At 37.0% G+C, this 20,450-nt stretch overlaps 2 protein-coding genes across 2 annotated transcripts; both read right to left on the minus strand.

Moving 5' to 3' along the window:
• Window positions 1–7,138: 7,138 nt before the first annotated feature.
• Window positions 7,139–7,549, minus strand: LOC138899810 (uncharacterized). The gene has a single exon (XM_070186504.1). The coding sequence runs from the start codon at window positions 7,547–7,549 to the stop codon at window positions 7,139–7,141; it is 411 nt and encodes a 136-aa protein (XP_070042605.1).
• A 6,958-nt stretch (window positions 7,550–14,507) lies between these two features.
• On the minus strand, window positions 14,508–17,348 carry LOC104092849 (probable inactive poly [ADP-ribose] polymerase SRO5). Its single transcript, XM_070187700.1, has 5 exons — window positions 16,370–17,348; window positions 15,857–16,086; window positions 15,627–15,763; window positions 15,456–15,515; window positions 14,508–14,909 (listed from the first exon to the last, which is right to left on the minus strand). Exons 1-5 carry the CDS (start codon window positions 16,966–16,968, stop codon window positions 14,808–14,810), a joined length of 1,128 nt encoding a protein of 375 aa, XP_070043801.1. The 5' UTR covers window positions 16,969–17,348; the 3' UTR covers window positions 14,508–14,807.
• Window positions 17,349–20,450: the final 3,102 nt, after the last annotated feature.

Consider the following 20,450-nt stretch of genomic DNA (forward strand, 5'->3'; position numbering starts at 1 on the left):
TATCAGATATAGGCCCTCAGTTTACATCGCATTTCTGGAGAGCAGTACAGAGTGAGTTGGGGACCCGTGTAGAGCTCAACACAACTTTTCATCCGCAGACCGACGGGCAGTCGGAGCGGATAGTTCAGATCATGGAGGATATGCTCAGAGCATATGTGATTGACTTTGGAGGGCAGTGGGATCCATTCTTGCCTTTGGTAGAGTTTTCTTACAACAACACTTATCAGTCCAGCATCGAGATGGCCCCATTTGAGGCTTTATATGGTCGGTGATGTCGTTCTCCCATCGGATGGTTTGAGCCCGGCGAGGCTAAGTTGTATGGTACTGATTTGGTGAAGGATGCCTTGGAAAAGGTAAAGTTGATTCAAGAACGACTTCACACGGCACAGTCCAGATAGAAGAGCTACGCAGATCAAAAGGCGCGTGATTTATCTTTTATGGTGGGCGAGAAGTTCTCTTAAAGGTCTCGCCGATGAAGGGGATCATTTGTTTCGGAAAGAAGGGCAAGTTGAGCCCAAGGTTCATAGGTCCATTTGAGGTGTTGAGACGAGTTGGGGAGGTTGATTATGAGCTTGCTTTGCCTCCCAGTCTATCAAGAGTTCATCCGATTTTCCACGTGTCTATGCTCCGGAGGTATCATGCCGACAGGACGCATGTGTTGGACTACAGCATGGTTCAATTAGATGAGAGCCTGGGTTTTGAGGAGGAGCCAGTTGCCATTGTTGACAGACAGGTTCGCCAGTTGAGGTCCAAGAAGATTTCTGCAGTAAAGGTTTAGTGAAGGGGCCAACCAGTCAAGGAGGCGACTTGGGAGACCAATGAGGACATGCGGAGCACATAACCACACTTTTTCAGCACTCCATGTATAATTCTAGACCCGCTCGAGGATGAACGTTTATTTAAGAGGTGTAGAATGTAACGACCCGACCGGTCATTTTGCTTCCTAGGTCCTTGTTCCCCTAAATAAGACTCCCTGTATATGCTTTTACTGTTTTATGACTTGCGGGGAGGGTTAATTCAGGATTTTGAAGGGTTTGGGTTGAAATCGAAACACTTAGTTCCTTAGTTGGCATTTAAAAGACTAAGTTTGACTTTGGTCCACATTTTGAGTAAGCTACCTTGGAACCCGGATTTGACGGTTCCAATAGGTTCGTGAGTTTGGGCCTGGGCGTATGTTCGGATCGGGTTTTGGATGACCCGGGAGTGTTTCAGGGCTTAAGGTTGGAAGTTTACTTATTGAAGGTTTAAAAGTTCTTTAAATTTGGTTTGGAGTAAGTTTTGGTGTTATCGAGGTCCGTTTGGGATTCCAAGCCAGGATTGTTGGAAGAACTTGAAGTTCATAAGTTGATTCAATTAGTTTGGGTAGTGATTCTTAGTTTTGATGTTGTTTTCTACGTTTCGAGGGTGCAAGCGAGTCCGTTTTATGATTTCAAACTTGTTGGCATGTTTGGATGGGGCCTCGGGGCCCCGGATGCCATTCAGACGATGCGCAGAGGTCGTTTAGCCATGGGTGAACAGTTGAAGCACCCAGCTTCTGGTGTAATCGCACTTGTGGAGGGCCAGCCACAGGTGCGAGCTCGCAAAAGCGAACCAGAAGCCGCAGAAGCGCGATCACAGTAGCGGAACTTGCGCAGGTGTGGCTCATCTGTCGTAGAAGCGGCATCGCAGAAGCGAGCCCTCATTCCGCAAATGCAGACTTAGGCCAACCAATAGAAGATCGCATCTACGATGAACCTTCAGTAGATGCGGCCCAGGGACAGCAGATGTGGAAGTTCTGGAGGCAGAATGGTCCATTTAATGCGGGACTTTGACCCATTTTCTTTCATCTCTTGGGCGATTTTGGATCTCTTAGAGAGGGGTTTCACCTAGTACTTTGAGATAAGTAATTTCTATACAATGTGAGTTAAATACATAGATTGTGAGTAGATTTTAACATGTAAAATTGTGAGAATCATGGGTTAGGTTTTGATAAAAATGGGAATTAACCACGAAAATGGATAGACAAATGAGTGAAAATTATATATTTGAGTTCGGGAGCTTATGGGTAAAAATTTTCTTCAAACATTTTCGGAATCCGGGCACGTGGGCCTGGGGATGAATTTTAGGAATCCTTCAATTGGGGTTGGGTAATCACTCTAATAGTTAGAATATGAACTTTGGAACATGTATTGATTAATTTATATAAGATTTGACTTGTTTTGGATTGTTCGGCACCGAGTTGGGGCTTTAGAGCGAAATTGAGACCGGAAAGTGAGACTTGAGACGAGGTAAATCTCTTGTCTAACCTTGTAAGAGGGAATTTACCCCATAGGTGATTTAAATTAATGTTTGCTTCTAATTGTGGGGTCTACGTACGTACGAGGTGATGAGAGTCTATGCATAGCTACTAATTATGCTTATGTCCGGGTAGTTTTAGAACCCAAATCATGAATTACTTGAAATGTTTGCACCCTACTTGTTAATTAAAGTGCCTAAATTATATTAGAACTTGTCAGAGGAATTGTGAAAGATTGTTAATGGAATTTGTATTACATTGTGTATTAGACTTTAATAACATTTAATTCAGATGCTTATAAAGTATCCTCTCTTCTTGTGGAGCGGGCCGAATGCCTCGGTAGTATATAGATGCATCTATGGTTTGTGCTGCTCGACCTTTGGCAGTGTACACATTATTCTGGATCGGGTTGTACGACCTCAGCATAATCGTGCGTGATAACACTCGAACTGTAATCATATATTTGGTATCCTTCCCTGGCTTAAGAGGCAAAATTATATAAGATGGAAATTTATTTGGAACTTACCATGTGTGAAAGGATTATTTACGTTCTGCTTGTTATTGAGTTGTTATTATTATTTACATAACCCGTGGTCATTTAGAATACTGTATTTCTTTACTATTAGCCCATAGTAAGTGTCGATGTCGACCCCTCGTCACTATTTCTTTGAGGTTAGACTTGATACTTACTGGGTACATGTTATTTATGTACTCGCGCTACACTTCTACACTAACCGTGCAGGATCTGAGGCAGGTGCATCTGGCGGTCCTACCGGCGCGCATCCTAGATATCCCGTGGCCTAGTGGTGAGCTGCTTTCTGAGCCGTTCTGCAGCCCCTAGAGTCTCTCTTTTGTATTTATATTTTATCTACTTTATTTCGGACAATAGTTAGAGTTTTGTATATTCTACTAGTTACTCATACACTTGTGACACTAGGTCTTGGCACACACACTAGTAAACTTTATAATTTTGGGGTACTTGTATCATCATGATTGCCATTCAGTTGTCTTTATTTCAGTTATTAAATTTCCCACTCCTTAATTTATTATTAACTAGAATTTAATTAGTAAATTATAAAGATGAAAGGTGACAATGTTGTGCAATCCTGTAATATACCAACTAAAATATCCCAAAATCCGGTATCACAAGTGCATGAGCATCTGCTAAAGAGTGCAATAATAATACAACATATGTCTGGAATATGAAATAGACAAGATAAAATAAATAAATAAATAAGATGGAGACACTGAGGGATGCGGTGCATAGCATAGAGAGCAGCTCACCATAAAGTCCCCTCAGCAGATGCGCCTACGTGGCAGGATGACCACTAAATGAACTTGTCAGATCCTATACGTGTAGTGCAAAAGTGTAGCATGAGTACGTAATACAACGCGTGCCTAGTAAGTATCTAGACTAACTCCGGAGAATTAGTGACGAGGGATCTACATCGACAATTACTAGTGGTCCAACAAATAAAATGCATGAATCATAAGCAGACATGAAATACAACAAGATCAATAAAGCATGGAACCGTAGATAACAAAATCCTTTAGCAAAATATCATCAATTTAAAATCCCCAGTTGCCACATGTTATCTCAACAATATAAGAACCATCAATTAAATATCCGATCTCAGGTCATGGAGAAATATCATGAAATTTCCAAGTTCAATTAAGAGGGTAATCTCATAGGTATTCAGACTCTTAGTGATTTTACGCACGAATTATGTCATGGTCGTTCGGCCCGATCCATATAGTCATCTACATATACTACCGAGATCGTACGGCCCGATCCATGGATGCATCGCATATAAATACGTATAATGAGAGGCGTTCGGCCCGATCTACGGGTGTCACGACCCCAATATCCCCCCGTAAGATGTCGAGATGACACCTAGTCTCTATGACTAGGTAAGACTAACAAATAATAATAACTGAACAGATATAAATTAACAAGTTACTGAAAATAACTAAATAATAGATAAAAACCTTCTGAAAACAGAATCTCACAATACATACCCCAAAACAGGTAGAACTGAGTCATACGCTCTACAAAATACAACTAGAGTACTACTACATCACTGTCCGAAAGGAAATACAACAACAAATGAGAATAAGGGCAAGTCACTCTGAGGCTTGTGGATGCCGAGTAAGCACACCTTGAAGTCTCCGATAAGGCAGCTAGCAGGTAATCTCTAACGACTGGCACGAGCAGACGTACCTGGTCTTCAAAAAAAAAAAGTGCAGAAGCGTAGTATGATTACACCACAACAGTATCCAGTAAGTATCAAGCATAACCTCAATAGAGTAGTGACGAGGCCAGGTCAGGACACCTACTAGGATATAAAATAGACAGTATGAGAATTTAATATGGATATGTAATGGAAAGTGAAGAAACAACTAATACGGAACAAGATGATAACATGAACTAGTGCCAAAAATCAACAATAGAAATAGCATAAAAAAAGCAACTAAAGTGGCTACATTGATCGTGTACTAACAATAACTGTTAGAACAAATTATAGTGAAACAACAAGATATATTCCCACCAAAATACTTTGCAACATGAAATAACAATAAGAATCACAACGAGGTATCTCCTTGTGTATAATAAAATCAAAACCGAGGTACCGCCTCATATATAATGAAATCAAAACCTAAGTACCGCCTCATATAATCAAGAATCACAACCGAGGTACCGCCACGTATTCACTTTTCTCAATTTCAATCACAATCTGTCCTTCTACCGCTGCGTGAGCCTTACATTTGAAAATAGGTTTTGAAAACAGTTTTTCCAAAATAGCTACACACACTTTATCCCACCTTATGACGTCGTGTGGCTTTACGTAGCTCTCCTACAAGCAGCACGCACATAAGTCCCACCTTATACCGCCTCATGCGCGTCAATATCATATAACAATAACAATTTGCACCATAAGTGCCCATATATCATAACTTGCCAACAACAACAATATCAATGTTTTCACAACAATAGCTCATGGCACCACCACAACATATACAAGAATATCAATAACAACCATGAATGAAAAATGGTCAATAAGATAGATGTTTCAACAATAACCAACATCACCTCAACGTATTAATGACTTTCACAACTTCAACACCAAATACTTGACAATGAGAGAAATAATGTATGACCACAACATTAGATAAAAGAAACTCACAATAAAAAGAGCTAATATTCAACAATGAGCCTCAAACAATGGAAATCAACAAGTAAAAGGATAACATGAACACTTACTTCAAGTAACGAAAATCAATAAGCAAAGAGATAACACAAACAAAAACTTCAGCAATGATAATTAACAATGAAGAGATAGCATGTAACAATAAAGGAGGCAACAAGTTCAACTAAAGCATGGGAGCAATTTAGCAAGTAGGATGTAGAACAAGTACTAAAAAAGTCAACTAAGGAATGTAAGGATAGTCTAACACAATTAAGGATAATTTGACTATGAGAATTTAGAACATAATATGGCTTTTCAATTAAAGCATGGAAATAGTTTAAGTAGCCTAAACCGGTCAAATACCACGTACAACCCGTGTACCCACCCATCACCTTGCGTACACGGATTTCACTTAGCACTTAATCAAGGTTTGTAGGTGAAACCCTCTCTCCAAATAGCCTTCTACCGAGTCTAGGGTTCCCAAATGTGAGAATGAGTTCAAAAATCCCATCCCTCAGCTATTTGTCCAGTCGTAGATGTTGCAAATGCAACCTAGGGTTCGCAATTGTGAACCCTTAAATGTGAAGAATCCCTCGCAAAAGTGAAGACCTTCCATCTCTGATGTCATCGCAATTGCGATGAAGAGTTCACAATTGCGAACTTTTGACCTCCACAAATGCGACCACGGAGATCGCAAATGCAAACCAGCTCTCCCCCAGGTACCTATCGGAAATGCGAACCCAGCAGACTTGGCCTACCTTAGCAATTGCGATCTAAAAACTCGCAAATGTGACATCTGAGGCACTCTGCAGAAATACCAACAAACTTAACTCTAACAACACTCCGCTAAGCGTCTGAAACTCACCTGAGCCCTCGGGGCTCCCAACCAAACATCCACACAAGTCTAAAAATATCATACAAACTCGTTCGCGCGATCAAAACACAAAAATAACATCTAAAACTACAAATTGAACTCTAAAATGCATGAATTTCAAAGAAATTTTCAAGAACTTCTAGAATTACAACTAAGCATCTAAATCCTATCAAATTAAATCCAAATGACACAAAATTTTGCAGTAAGGTTCTAAATTCCATAACGAACCTATTCTAAGTCCCAAAATCAAATTCTGAGCTACATAGCTAAAAGTAAACTTACGGTCAAACTTTCAACTTTAAATTGCCAAATTTTGGCAAATCAACCTACGGACTTCCAAAATCAATTCCTGGCATACGCGCAAGTCTGAAATCACGATACGAAGCTATCAGTATCATAAAAATACAGTTTCGGGGTCATTTTCATAAAAGTCAAAGTTTGGTCAATATTTTCAAATTTAAACTTCTAAGTCAAGAATCAAGGGTCCAAATCAACGGGAAAGCTTCTCGGAATAAAATTAATCAACCCCGCAATTCATAAAAGCATAAACATACAAGTATGAAGCAATAGAAGGGGAAACTGGGAGCAATTACACAAAAGGACCGATCGGGTCGTTACATTCTCCTTCTCTTAAAACAAACGTTCATCCTCAAACATGCATAAGGACATACCCGAAGTGGTGAATAGATGAGGATAACGACTCTGCGTGTCGTGAACGGTCTCCTAGGTCGCCTCCTCGACCGGATGACCCCTCCATTGAACCTTCACTGAAGCAATATCCTTTTATTTCAACTTTCGGACCTATCGGTCCAAGATAGCCACAGGCACCTCAATATAAGTCAAATCCTTGTCCAATTGGACTGTGCTGAAGTCTAGAACATGAGACAGATCACCATAATACTTCTGAAGCATAGAGACATGGAACACCGGATGAACCGCAGATAAACTAAGTGGCAAGAAAAGCTTGTAGGCCACCTCTCCAATCCTCTCAAGGATCTCAAAAGTTCTGAAATACCTAGGGCTCAACTTGCCCTTCTTCCCGAACCTCATCACACCCTTCATGGGTGAAACCCGGAGCAAGACTTGATCTCCAACCATGAACGCAACATCGCGAACCATCCAATCCGCATAACTCTTCTGTATAGATTGGGCTGTACGAAGCCGATCTTGGATCATCTTAACCTTCTCCAAAGCATCTCGAACCAGATCCATTCCTAATAACTTGACCTCTCCCGGCTCAAAACACCCAACTAGAGTACGACATTGTCTCCTATAGAGAGCCTAATATAGAGCCATCTGGATACTCGACTGGAAGCTGTTGTTGTAGGAAAACTCCACAAGTGGAAAGAACTGATCCCAAGCTCCCCCGAAATCCATAACACAGGCACAAAGCATGTCCTCTAATATCAGAATAGTGCGCTCGGACTGCCCATCCGTCTGAGGGTGAAATGATATACTCAACTCGACCCATGTGCCTAGCTCACGCTTTGTAACCTTCAAACAATGCGAGGTGAATTGCGTACCCCGGTCAGAGATGATGGATATTGGTACACCATGAAGTCGGACAATCTCGTAGATATAAACCTGAGCCAGCAATAGGTAGTCACTACCGGAATGAAATGAGCCAACTTGGTCAACTTGTCCACAATCACCCATACTGCATCAAACTTCCTCTAAGTCCGTGGGAGCCCAACAACGAAGTCCATGGTGACGCGCTCCCATTTCTACTCAGGAATCTCAGGCCGCTGAAGCAACCCACCCGGTCCCTAATGTTTCTACTTCACCTGCTGACAATTTAGGCACCAAGCTACATACTCCACTATGTCTGTCTTCATCCTCCTCCACCAATAGTGCTTCCTCAACTCCTGATACATCTTAGCGACACCCGGATGAATGGAGTACCATGAATTATGAACCTCCCGGAGAATCAACTCACACAAACCATCCATATTGGGTACACATAACCGACTCTGCATCTGTAACACACCGTCATCCCCAATAGTAACCTCATTCGCATTGCCATGCTGAACCGTGTCCTTGAGGACAAGCAAATAGGGGTCGTCAAACTGACGCTCTATGATACGGTCATATAGAGAAGACCGAGAAACCATGCCTGCAAGAACTCGACTGGGCTCCAAAACATCCAATCTAATAAATTGGTTGTCTAAAGCCTGAACCTCCAATGCTAATGGTCTCTCAGCTACCGATAGATATGCTAAACTAGCCAAACTCTCCGCCTTTCAACTCAAGGAATCGGCCACTACATTGGTCTTCCCGGGATGGTACAAAATGGTGATATCATAGTCCTTAAGTTACTCTAACCACCTCTACTGACGCAATTTAAGATCTTTCTATTTGAACAGATGTTGTAAACTCCGGTGGTCGGTAAAGACCTCACAAGGAACACCGTTCAAATAATGTCGTCGGATCTTCAATGCATGAACAATGGCTGCCAACTCCAAGTTGTGAAATGGATAATTCTTCTCATGGGTCTTCAGTTGTCGAGACGTGTAAGGAATCACCCTATCGCCTTGCATCAACACCGCCCCAAGGCCAACCATGACGTATTACAATACTCAGTAAAAGACCCCGAGCCTATAGGCACACCAACACTGGGCTGTAGTCAAAGCAGTCTTGAACTTTTGAAAGATTGCCTCACACTCCTCGGTCGATCTAAAAGGAGCACCCTTCTGGGTCAATTTGGTCATAGGTGCACTAATATATTAGAAGCCCTCTACGAAATAACGATAATACTCGGCAAAACCAAGGAAACTCCAGATCTTAGTAGCTGAAGACGGTCTGGGCCAACTCTACAACGCCTCAATATTCTTCGAATCTACCTTGATCCCCTTACTCGACACCACATGACCCAAAAACGCCACTGAATCAAGAAAGAATTCACACTTTGAGAACTTTGCATATAACTTCTTCTCTCTCAAGGTCTGGAGCACGATCCTCAAGTGTTGCTCATGATCTTCCAACTACGGGAGTACACCAATATGTCATCAATAAACACAATGATGAATGAATCAAGATCCTCTAGAATACACTATTCATCAAGTGCGAGGAACTCATAATGACCATACCGAGTCCTAAAGGCAGTCTTCGGAATATTCGGATCCCGAATCTTCAGCTGATGTTAACCTGACCGCAAATCAATCTTGGAGAACACTCTGGCAACCTGTAGCTAATCAAATAGGTCATCAATACCTGGCAATGGATATATGTTCTTCAATGTAACCTTGTTCAACTAACGATAATCAATACACAAACGCATAGAACCATCCTTCTTCTTCACAAACAAGACCGGAGCACCCCACGGCGACACGCCAAATGAATCCTTATCAAGAAACTCTTGCAACTGCTCATTTAACTCCTTCAGCTCCACTGGGGCCATACGATATGGTGGAATAGAAATGAGTTGAGTGTCCGACAATAATTCAATACCATAATCGATATCCCTATCAGGCGGCATACCCGGAAGATTTGGAACAAACAGTTCTAAGTTAATGACAAACATTATAAATGAAAGCATTTAATAGAAAGACAACAGTGCGTTCAGAATTTAAGACAAGATAATCAAAAGAGAATAGGTGGAGGTATACTGACCTCCTTTTGTGCATCAGACCAAACAAAGGTTTAACCTAGTCGTGTAGGAACCAAAGCTTCAAGCTTTGAGCAGTGAAAGAACTCAGAAATAAAAGAGAAATATAAATTAATGAGAGAGAGCCTAAGCTTTGAAATCTCAGTGGTTTTTGGTACTCGTATTAAGTTTTCTTAGCACTTGTTAGGTCTGTTAGGTGAGAGAATTAAAGGTTTTATTTATAGCGGCATTCAATGTCTTAGGTTCAAAAATTCAAACTAGATAGTGGAAGATGACGGAGAGTTGATAATGCTAGGAAAGCGGGTAAAATCAGAAGAATATAGAGGGAAATCAGTAGTAATTTTTACCTGAAGCGGGGAACACTGACCGTTGAAAGCAAAATCTACGGACAGAGAGACCCAAAGGTTAATATGTTTAACCTCTGGGTATAGAATATTAATCATGAGACTCTGAAGAAGCTCCATGCATACTTCGATTTAACATAACACAAGAGAAATCTGAAGATTTGATGTTTCATTTGTATGCTAGGGTTTTCGGATTTGGGCGTTTGAATCTCAAAGATAAAATGGGAAAGGTTCTGCTAGGATCGCGGGTAATGAAAACAGAAAGGATGATTTCTGGGTTATTTAAGACCTTGCACGGATTTGTGCAAGGTTTTCTTGACTGATTAGGGTGATGGGTTTGAGAGAAATGAAAGAGAAAGGGGAAAGGGGGCCGCTGAGTCTATGGGGAAATAATTTTAGGGTTGGGAGGAATTGGGGTTGTCTCTTAGGTTAAGATAGGGAGATGGGATGGGAGCCGTTGGATCCTTTGATCAACGGCTCCGAATTTTTGAGATTTAGGAATATTAATAAAATGGTTTTATGGAAAAATCGGTAGCCGTTGGATTCTTGTAATCCAACGGTTAAGATAAAGTATGATGAGGGTTTTATAAATTAAATAGAGAACTGAGGCAAATTGTGAGTCATTGATGTAAGGAACAGACGACTTAGATCCATTGTGCTTCTTTTGTGAGTATGGGAGACGGGCGATGTGGAAAGTGCGGATTGGCTTAGAGAGGAATTTGTGGATTGCCAAGGTGGAAAGTGAGGGTGGACCTAGACTCATTTTGAACAAGGTGCACCGATTGGTTGAGCGGATGATTTGCTATATACAGGATACTAATTGGTGAAGCCAGGCTGCTCATGTTAAAAGAGAGAGAGAACTTGATGCAGTTTCAAGACAGTGCAAACATACATAAACTATGAAGGACAAACAGGAGCATTGAAGAACTAGGATGAGTGCAGGATCATAAAATGGAACATATACAAAAGCATTTAGTAGAAATTATAAACTAGGTCTTGGCTTATATTAGATGATGAGTTGTTAGCTTCATTCAGAACTCTCTTAAGAGCATTAACAAGGTTTTTTATGTTGGTTGACAGGCCAATATTACCCTAGGCATATGACATGATTATATTCTTTTCAAACAGCTCTAGGTCTCACGTTCATGCTGTCTTTATTTGAAGGTCAAAGCACATTGCAATATTCAGGCAAAGTAGATAGTTTCAAAGTCATCCATTAGTTCTGATAGTGGATTACAGTAGACTTAGATAAACTCAGCAGGTTTTAATGACACTGGATGCACAAGCATGGACATAAAGGACAAACAGAGATGGATACAAAATTCTCATCCAAGAACATAGATGAGATGTTCCAGCCAAGGTTTTTACAAACAGGATTGGATTTCAATCATTATAAAGCCAGGTCAATAATATCATTAAAGAAGTTCAAGATATGGAAGGCTCTATACTAAGTAAGTTTAACTTAAATGAACAGATTAAAGAGTGGAAGTTTACACATGATAGTGTTCCATTTAACTTACTGACATAGTAATCAATTCTCAGCCACAACAGATATGATTATAGCCATTCATGAGAGATAACTTAATTATAACATAATACATACAAGAATAGTTATTAAAGTTCATCAGAGTTGGACCAGTTACCTTAATGAGACTGTGTCATATAATAAGTCTTATGGATGTGATTAACAGTTAGATACAGATACAAGACTTTCACAGCAATGACTCAAAGGCTATTTCAGGATTAACAAACATTCATGTGAAGAAAGAAAGCACCTGTAACACTTAGACTGACATACTCCAACTAAGTGATGAAGGATTAAACCTTAAACATTTATGTATATTCTAGTTAAAGTCAGCAAACAACAACATCAAATGCAGAACAACAGACTACACTAAACAGAAATAGTGTGACAGATATGAAGACCATAATAGTACATTAAAGGAATCCGAAGTCTAGATGAATATGAGAAGTCATTAAGGCATATTAAGGAACTTAATTGTACATGCTATTTAATTCAAAATAGTAGTCATCAAGGTCACATAATAACTCAATCAATAGTGATTCAAGACACATAGAAGCATAATAGTCAGCCACAAATCAATAACAAAATCATTATGAACTGGAACAAATAGTTATAAGTTAATGACAAACATTATAAACAAAAGCAGACAATAGAAATACAACAGTGCATTCAGGATTTCGAACAAGACAATTAAAAGAGAAGAGGTAGAGTTACATTGACCTCCTTTTGTGCAACAGACCAAACAAAGGTTTAACCTAGCCGTGTAGGAACCAAAGCTTCAAGCTTTTAGCAGTGAAAAAAATTGGAAACAAAAGAGAAATAGAAATTAATGATAGAGAACCTATGCTTTGAAATCTTAGTGGTTTTTTGGTACTCGTATTAGGTTTTCTTAACTCTTGTTAGGTCTGTTAGATGAGAGCATTGAAGGCTCTATTTATAGTGGCATTCAATGCCTTAGGTTCACAAATTTGAACCAGATAGTGGAAGATGAGGGAGAGTTGATGATGCTAGCAAAGCGGGTGAAATCAAAAGAATACATAGGGAAATCAGTAGTGATTTTTACCTGAAGCGGGGAAAGGCTGACCGTTGAAAGAAAAATTAGCGGACAAAGCTGAGAGACCCAGAGGTCACTGTGTTTGACCTATGGGTGTAGAATATTCATCATGAGACTCTGAAGAAGCTCCATGCATGCTTCGATTTAACATAACACAAGAGAAATCTTACGATTTGATGTTTTATTTGTAAGCTAAGGATTTTGGATTTGGACATTTGAATCTCAAAGATGAAATGGGAAAAGTTCAGCGAGGATCATGGGTAATGAAGACAGAAAGGATGATTTCTGGGTGATTTAAGACCTTGTATGAATTTGTGTAAAGTTTTCTTGACTGATTAGGGTGATGGGTTTGAGAAAAATAAGAGAGAAAGTGGAAAGGGGGCGGCTGAGTCTGTGGGGAAATGATACTAGGGTTGGGAGGAATTGGGGTCATCTCTTAGGTTACGATAGGGATATGGGATGGGAGTTGTTTGATCCTTTGATCAACAGCTCCGATTTTTTGAGATTAAGGAATTTTAAAAAATGGTTTTATGGAAAAATCGGTAGTCGTTGGATTCTTGTAATCCAACGGTTAAGATAAATTATGATGGGGTTTTTTTAAATTAAAGAGAAAATTGAGACACATTGTGAGTCGTTGATCTAAGGAACGGACGACTTAGATCCATTGTGCTTCTTTTGTGAGTATAGAAGACGGGCGATGTGGCACGTGCATATTGGTTTAGAGAGGAAGTTGTGGATTGCCAAGGTGGAAAGTGAGGGTAGACCTAGACTGGGTTAATTATAGATTGGGCTGGAATTGATTTATAAGATGGCCAAATTGCGTTAAATTAAAGATTGCAATTGTAGCCTTTAGCCTTTTAACCCTTTTGAAAATTATTTTAAATAAACTTAATTATTTTCAATAAAATATAGTAGAAATTATAATTATCAAATATACTACTAATTATTGTAATTAATTATTTATAAAATACTTTATTTTTTCTAAATTGTAACGTTAATTTCAGATTATTAACATAGTAATCCAATTAATCAGAATTTAAAGAATAATTCATTATAAAGCTTATGTGATGTATATAAAAGTTATTTTAATAATCCTAAAATAGTAAACATGATATATTTTGTAATTATAATAATAATACTAAATTATTAATTTTAAAACTACTAATATTTAGTTAACTTTGTAAAATAGGTATCGATTGAAAATATTTTCAAAACATTCATTGCAAATTATTAAGTATAAATAAATTAATTTTAAAGGGAGGGTCAAAATTTGCCTTTAACAATACCAATGAGGGGAACTTCGAATGTTAGGTATACGATAAGAAGGTCCACCATCCGGTGAGTCCTATTCGACAACATACTAACATCTCTATTACAACCTCTTCTACAAAGATAGCAAAGGATTCCATACCTTGATTAAGGGAGAAATGATTTCCCTTTCCCCGGAGTTACAAGAACCGGGCAAATATCTACAACCACGGTAGGATGAAAACTAGAGTCGAATACTTTTAATTTGATAGTCAGGTCACCCCATAATACCTTACATACAGGAGCTATGCTTATCTGAAGTAGTACCTTATACGAGTTCAATTCACCAACTTAGTTCGGACGAAACTTTTTATCGACTCTTGATGACGCATATCTTGAGTATAGCTCAATTTCTTTAGGACTCGGATCTACTTACATACGTTGAACAATTCAAATCTTAATTCAAAGTAAAGGTTATTATACTTTCTTAAACTTCGTGTCGAGTCAAACACCGTCACATAAATTAGCTAAAGCAGAAGAAAAATAATAAGCTACTTCCAAAACTAATATATCAAACTGATGCCAGAACTGCTAATCCTTTGCATCAGGTATCTGTATCATATTAGCTTGTCAGCGTGTTAGAAAATTTGATGATTCCATTCTGCATTGCCTTGAAATTCTACAAGAAAAAAATATTAATCCGACTCTTGTTTAGGCAAAGGATAGGTTTCATTATCCCATTGTTGAAGGTTGATAGAGCTGTTGCTGGGTGAGTCTTCAGTTGATCCTTTATTTTGCTGCAAAAATAAAAGCACAAACAATTGTTGTAAGATTTTGAACAACTAGAATAGGAATTTATAAAGGCATCCTAATATTGGCTGTTTGAGTTTGCTTAGTTACCTATAGAATAAACCATGCCATGGAAGAGAGTGAGCCTATAACTTATAGAAATTAACTTGAAAAGCTAACAACTTATTATAGTAAACTGCAAGAATTCTTTTCCATTAATGGTACAATGCCTTGTTAATCTGATGTTACACAGCGGCAAAATTAATAAATGGATGGACGGGACTAGGCACCATTGGAAAAGTTACACTCAAATTAGTTCTCTATTTTCCAGAAGAGCATCTATGCACACATCAGTGATTCAAAAAAGTAGTCTCCCAAGACTTCTCTAAAGCTTCTCGTTCAATAAATCGAAATGCGATATATCTTGTGATCACGAGAATTACATGGTAGAAAACTTATTCAGTAAAACTAAATTTACCATAATGATGAATAAATGTTTGCTCCTGTCACAGTTTTTCTAACACAAGATTTACTCGACTAATGTGATGGCATACCTTATTTTTGCAGGACTTTATGATTAAAGCTAACAACTCGCGCCTTGTGATCTTCCTCTCCTGAAAAAATATACTGGACTTCAACAAATGGGATAAAAATAGGGGAAGTAGAAAAAATATAGTCCCATACAAGAAAGATAGTCGAGAATTTAATAAATAGCAAGCACTTACCTTATAATCACTATGATATTTCTTAATTAATTTGACGGTGTTAGGCGGCAAAATTTTTGATAGTGCAGATATCAAAGCAGGAAAAGAAATCCACGCTGAATTTGGACTTTTTAAAGGAACTGAAAAAATTCTACTCTCTGCAAAGTAAAGAATGAGAAAAATATATTTATACTACAAAACAATCTTCGGAAATCGAAGCATCTGCAGTTCTCTTTAATTATAAACTCTACCTTTGACATCAGAAGTTACTCTGAAACTGATCATAAAGTCGGGAAAAACATAAGCATTCATGTTGCTTTTCCACACAATATATTTTCTTGGCGAATGTAAATTGTCAACCCCAGTGACAAACTGCTCAGAAGTTGGATGAGACTGTCCTAAACCAGGAGTTCTTCCTAGTATCACACGACAAAGCAATAGATGCCTTAGCCCATCCTTATCAGGAATAGTTGTTTGAAGACTGAGAGGCATAAGAAAGTTAGGAATTAGTCAACAGAATATAATCGAAAGTTCAAAGAGATCTAAAACAAATAAAATAGATGTTTTCTATCTAATAGTTTAAATTTTTAGACTAGGTGATCACCCCATTTTAATATGATATCAGAGCCGATAATGTTCTTAGATTATACAAAATAAGCACAGATGCACCTGAAAGAGCATATTACTAATTCAAAATAAACTTTTAGATAATACGGTTACACAATTCAACTAATACAAGAAAAGAAGAAGATAAGCAGATATACCAATCAAGAGGATAATCATCAGGAGAGAGGCAAATGCAATGACCATAAGCTCCATCGTGAATAGGATGCTCAAAACCATGAGAAAAAATGCTGTCAATCTCATCCTTGGAAGCTCCAAACCAGGCATACTTTACATTAGCGTTCCCCCCACACTTTTTCTCCATTGATTTCGAAAAAGTAAAAAACGGCTGAAGATTTGCTTGCATTGTGAAGCTAGAACAAATATTCTTGTGAATGGCTTCAATTTGAGTAGACAATCCTAGTACACCCAAGCCTGAAATAAATTTTCTACTGATAATCTTATGCATCTTATCGCCTTCATTAATCCTTATCAAATCATCTGATTTTGTGTGCTCTTGATAATTGGAGGCAAAAATACCGCTCTCAGAGTCAGAAACTGCTGATTCTTGAATGTCAACGTCAAGATCGGAATCTGAGTTTGTACTTTCCATTAAATGGTGCTCGGAGTTGTGCTCTGTTTTCTCTTTTCCCATATTGGAAGGAGCATAAATCTTGTAACTGTTGGGATATGCTTCTTGAATTGCTTCTACTGGAAAAAGAGACAACAACTGAGGCTGATGCTGCAAAATGTTCTTCATGGAAGATGCAAATAATTCGGAACAGTATATACGAAAGGAAACTCTAGCTGAAGAAAAGCACAAAATTGCTAAATTTTAGTGGAATTGAAGATATAAGAGAAAGAGAAAAGCTGAGGAAGAATTAATATGTATGCTCTGGAACTGGAATGCAATTCTGACTTCTGAGTCAACATAATTGAACCAATTGTAGGCAATAATATTCACAGCAAACATAACAGAGGGATTCAGTACTGGTTCATTGATTTAATGTGGAGGAAGAAAAGACAAATAGCAGGTGGAAACAAGATGAAGAATCAAAATAAGGAAACAATATTGGAGGAAAAGATAAAGACGTACTTCAAGTGTCTTTGAAAGGAAAGAAGCAACAATACAAAATGCGTGGAGTCAAAGGTTTTTCGAGGAAAAGATAAAGACGTACTACAAGTGTCTTCTTTAAAACATTTTTATATTTCTTGGTTGAGAAGGCGGGGCTGTAACGTTTTTATCTAATGGGTAGTTAATTCTTCTTATTTTATGAGATGTATTTTAATTAAACGGCAAAGAATCATATATACCTCTGTATTTTTGAAAATGGTCTAAGAATATTTCTCGTTATACTATTGAGTTATCTATACCTCTGCAGTCATACTTTGGGTTCAAATATACCCCTCATTTAAACGGAGGGACACGTGTCATCGTTCTATTGCCCAATTCTAAATATCTCTTGATTAATTAAAAAGACACATTACCCATACCCGAAAAGAAATTTTCTAAAGCAATTTTTTTTTTTTTGTAAAAACTGGAAAAAAATGATTTTTTTTTTACTAAAAACTGAAAAAACGAAAATATTTTTTTTTCAATTTTTACAAAAAACAAAATGCTTTAAAAAAACTGAAAAGCAATTTTCTAAAGCAATATTTTTGTAAAAACTGGAAAAAACTGAATGTCTTTTTACTAAAAACTGAAAAAATTGAAAATATTTTTTCCAGTTTTTAGAAAAATATTGCTTTAAAAAAATGTAAAATAATTTCTAAAGCAATTTTTTGTGTAAAAATTAAAAAGAAATTAAAAAATAATTTTCTAAAGCAATATTTTTGTAAAAACTGAAAAAATAAATATTTTCTTTTTTTAGTTTTTAGTTAAAAAAATTTCAGTTTTTTCAATTTTTAATTACTTTAGAAAATTGCTTTTCAGTTTTGACAAAAAGATTGTTTTAGAAAATATTTTTCAGTTTTTTTTAAAGCAACTTTGTTGTAAAAGCTGGAAAAAAAAATATTTTCGTTTGTTTCAGTTTTTAGTTTTTAGTAAAAATAAGTTCAGTTTTTTCCAGTTTTTACAAAATAAAAATTGCTTTAGAAAATTGCTTTTCGGGTATGGGTAATGGGTCTTTTTGATTAATTAGGAGATATTTAGAATTGGCCAACAGGACGATGACACGTGTCCCTCCATTTAAATGAGGGGTATATTTGAACCCAAAGTATGACTACAGGGGTATAGATAACCCAATAGTATAACGAGAGGTATTATTAGACCATTTTCGAAAGTACAGAGGTATATTTGGCCCTTTGCCATTAATTAAATAGGAAAAAAAGAAATTTAAATTTATTATAAAATACAATATAATTGTATAGGTATAAACTATTTTAATAAAAAATAATAATTAATTTAAAATTAAAAAAATTTTAAAATATAAAAAGGCATCAATCTTGTTAAGACCGATATTTGTACGAAGAACTTGACATATAGAGGGGGCATTTCGAGAAGGAGTTGGATAATAGATGGTCCAAGTACGTATGACCACCATATTTTATCATTGTTTCAACACATAATCCATTTAGAGCAATTGGAAGTCTTAATTAGGACTGGTTTGGTTTGGGAGGAAAGAGAGACATGCCTTGGGAGGTTTTGTTTATTAATTAATGACGTGTTCTTTGTTCTTGACTTTGTTGTCGGCGTCTTATTATTTTAGGGAGATTTATAAGTACTTACATAAAATCGATAAATGCAAAATACTTATTATTTATTTTTTTATTACCAACATAAATTTTTCACTCATATTTGTAAATTTAAAATGTAAGCTATTTAATTTAATATACAGGTCACTGTTTGTTGGAGGGCAATAATTATAATTTACAACATTCATTTTTTGTTCTTTTCCCTTTCTTTATTTCACGGGCGAAATTCACACGTTCATTCGATAATAATATTTCGACATAATTAAGATCTCTTGTTTATGGATACGTACTAGCTTTTTCTTGTTCTTTAGGCAACAGGATGAATTTTATTATTACCATGAAAAACTTGCTTCGCCATGATTTAACCATTTTATTTATTTTCAAACCTTGATTACTTTATATGCAGATAGACTCAAGTGACAGTTCAAAGCAAACTACCTATGCATATTCCATGTAATCGAGTCATTCGTTGAGAATATTAGTTTTGACCCAAAAAAGAAGTAAAGGAAGAAAAAGACAGTGCCTTCTTAGATGTAAATCGGGGTTCATAATTACAAGATTATCTTTATCCCATTTACTTAAAATGATCACTAATATATTTTCTTAAATATTCAATGGTCAAGTGCTTCATTGAATTCTCCTTTATTATTGAGATAATCTCCTATGTTGTTCACAAATTTCTAAATTAGTGTTTCTCACTCTCTCCAATTATGATTCATAAGAAATAGGGAATACTAGACCTAGAGAATCAATTGAGTCCTTTTCAAACATTTGGTAACAACAGTAGTTGATTTATATTTGTTTCATTAAGACATGAAATTAAAATCATTTTCATTTTAATTCGTCAATTTTGACTATGAACTCAAAAGTAGATGGCTCTCGTTGGACTGGACTAAATATGCATCACTTTTAAAACTTTGTGGACTATTTTAAGTGCTTCACCTTACATCAAGGACCATTTTGAGTGAAACCAAATTAAGGAACGATTTTGGACCCTTTTTTCTTTTTTGGTAATAAAAGAATTTTATTCAAACAAAAGCTACATAAGAGTCATTACAAGGGGAGATTAGTTTGGACAACATAGTCCCTATACTATCTCTTTCAAAAGCAGGAATGAGGGGAGGGAACGGGTAAACTAAAAGATTTTTAAAAATGTCCAAGTTACATGCATTTTTTGCTAACTGGTCCGCCATTTCATTAGCTTCCCTAAAGACGTGTTTTAAGATTGGAGTACCTGCATCAGATAATAATAAGGACCTACAATCATCAATCAAATTTTGATAGAGCAATAATCGTTAGTAAATCTTTTTGCTAACTGGCTGCCGCTACATGATTTTGGACCCTTTTTATGCATACTTAATGAAATTTGTTTACCCGGAAAATCGGATATAGTTGAATTTATAAGTAGTTTTAAGGATATGTGATATAGCTTGACATAAATCGTACGTAGAAGTGGAAATGTTTAGATTCTTGGCTATAGAAATGGGATATAAATTATTGAACTAGAATAGTGAGTATGCTGAATAAAACAAGCTTAAAAGATTTATT

The sequence above is a fragment of the Nicotiana tomentosiformis genome, chromosome 10 (assembly GCF_000390325.3).
Source record: "Nicotiana tomentosiformis chromosome 10, ASM39032v3, whole genome shotgun sequence".
Lineage (NCBI taxonomy): Eukaryota > Viridiplantae > Streptophyta > Magnoliopsida > Solanales > Solanaceae > Nicotiana > Nicotiana tomentosiformis.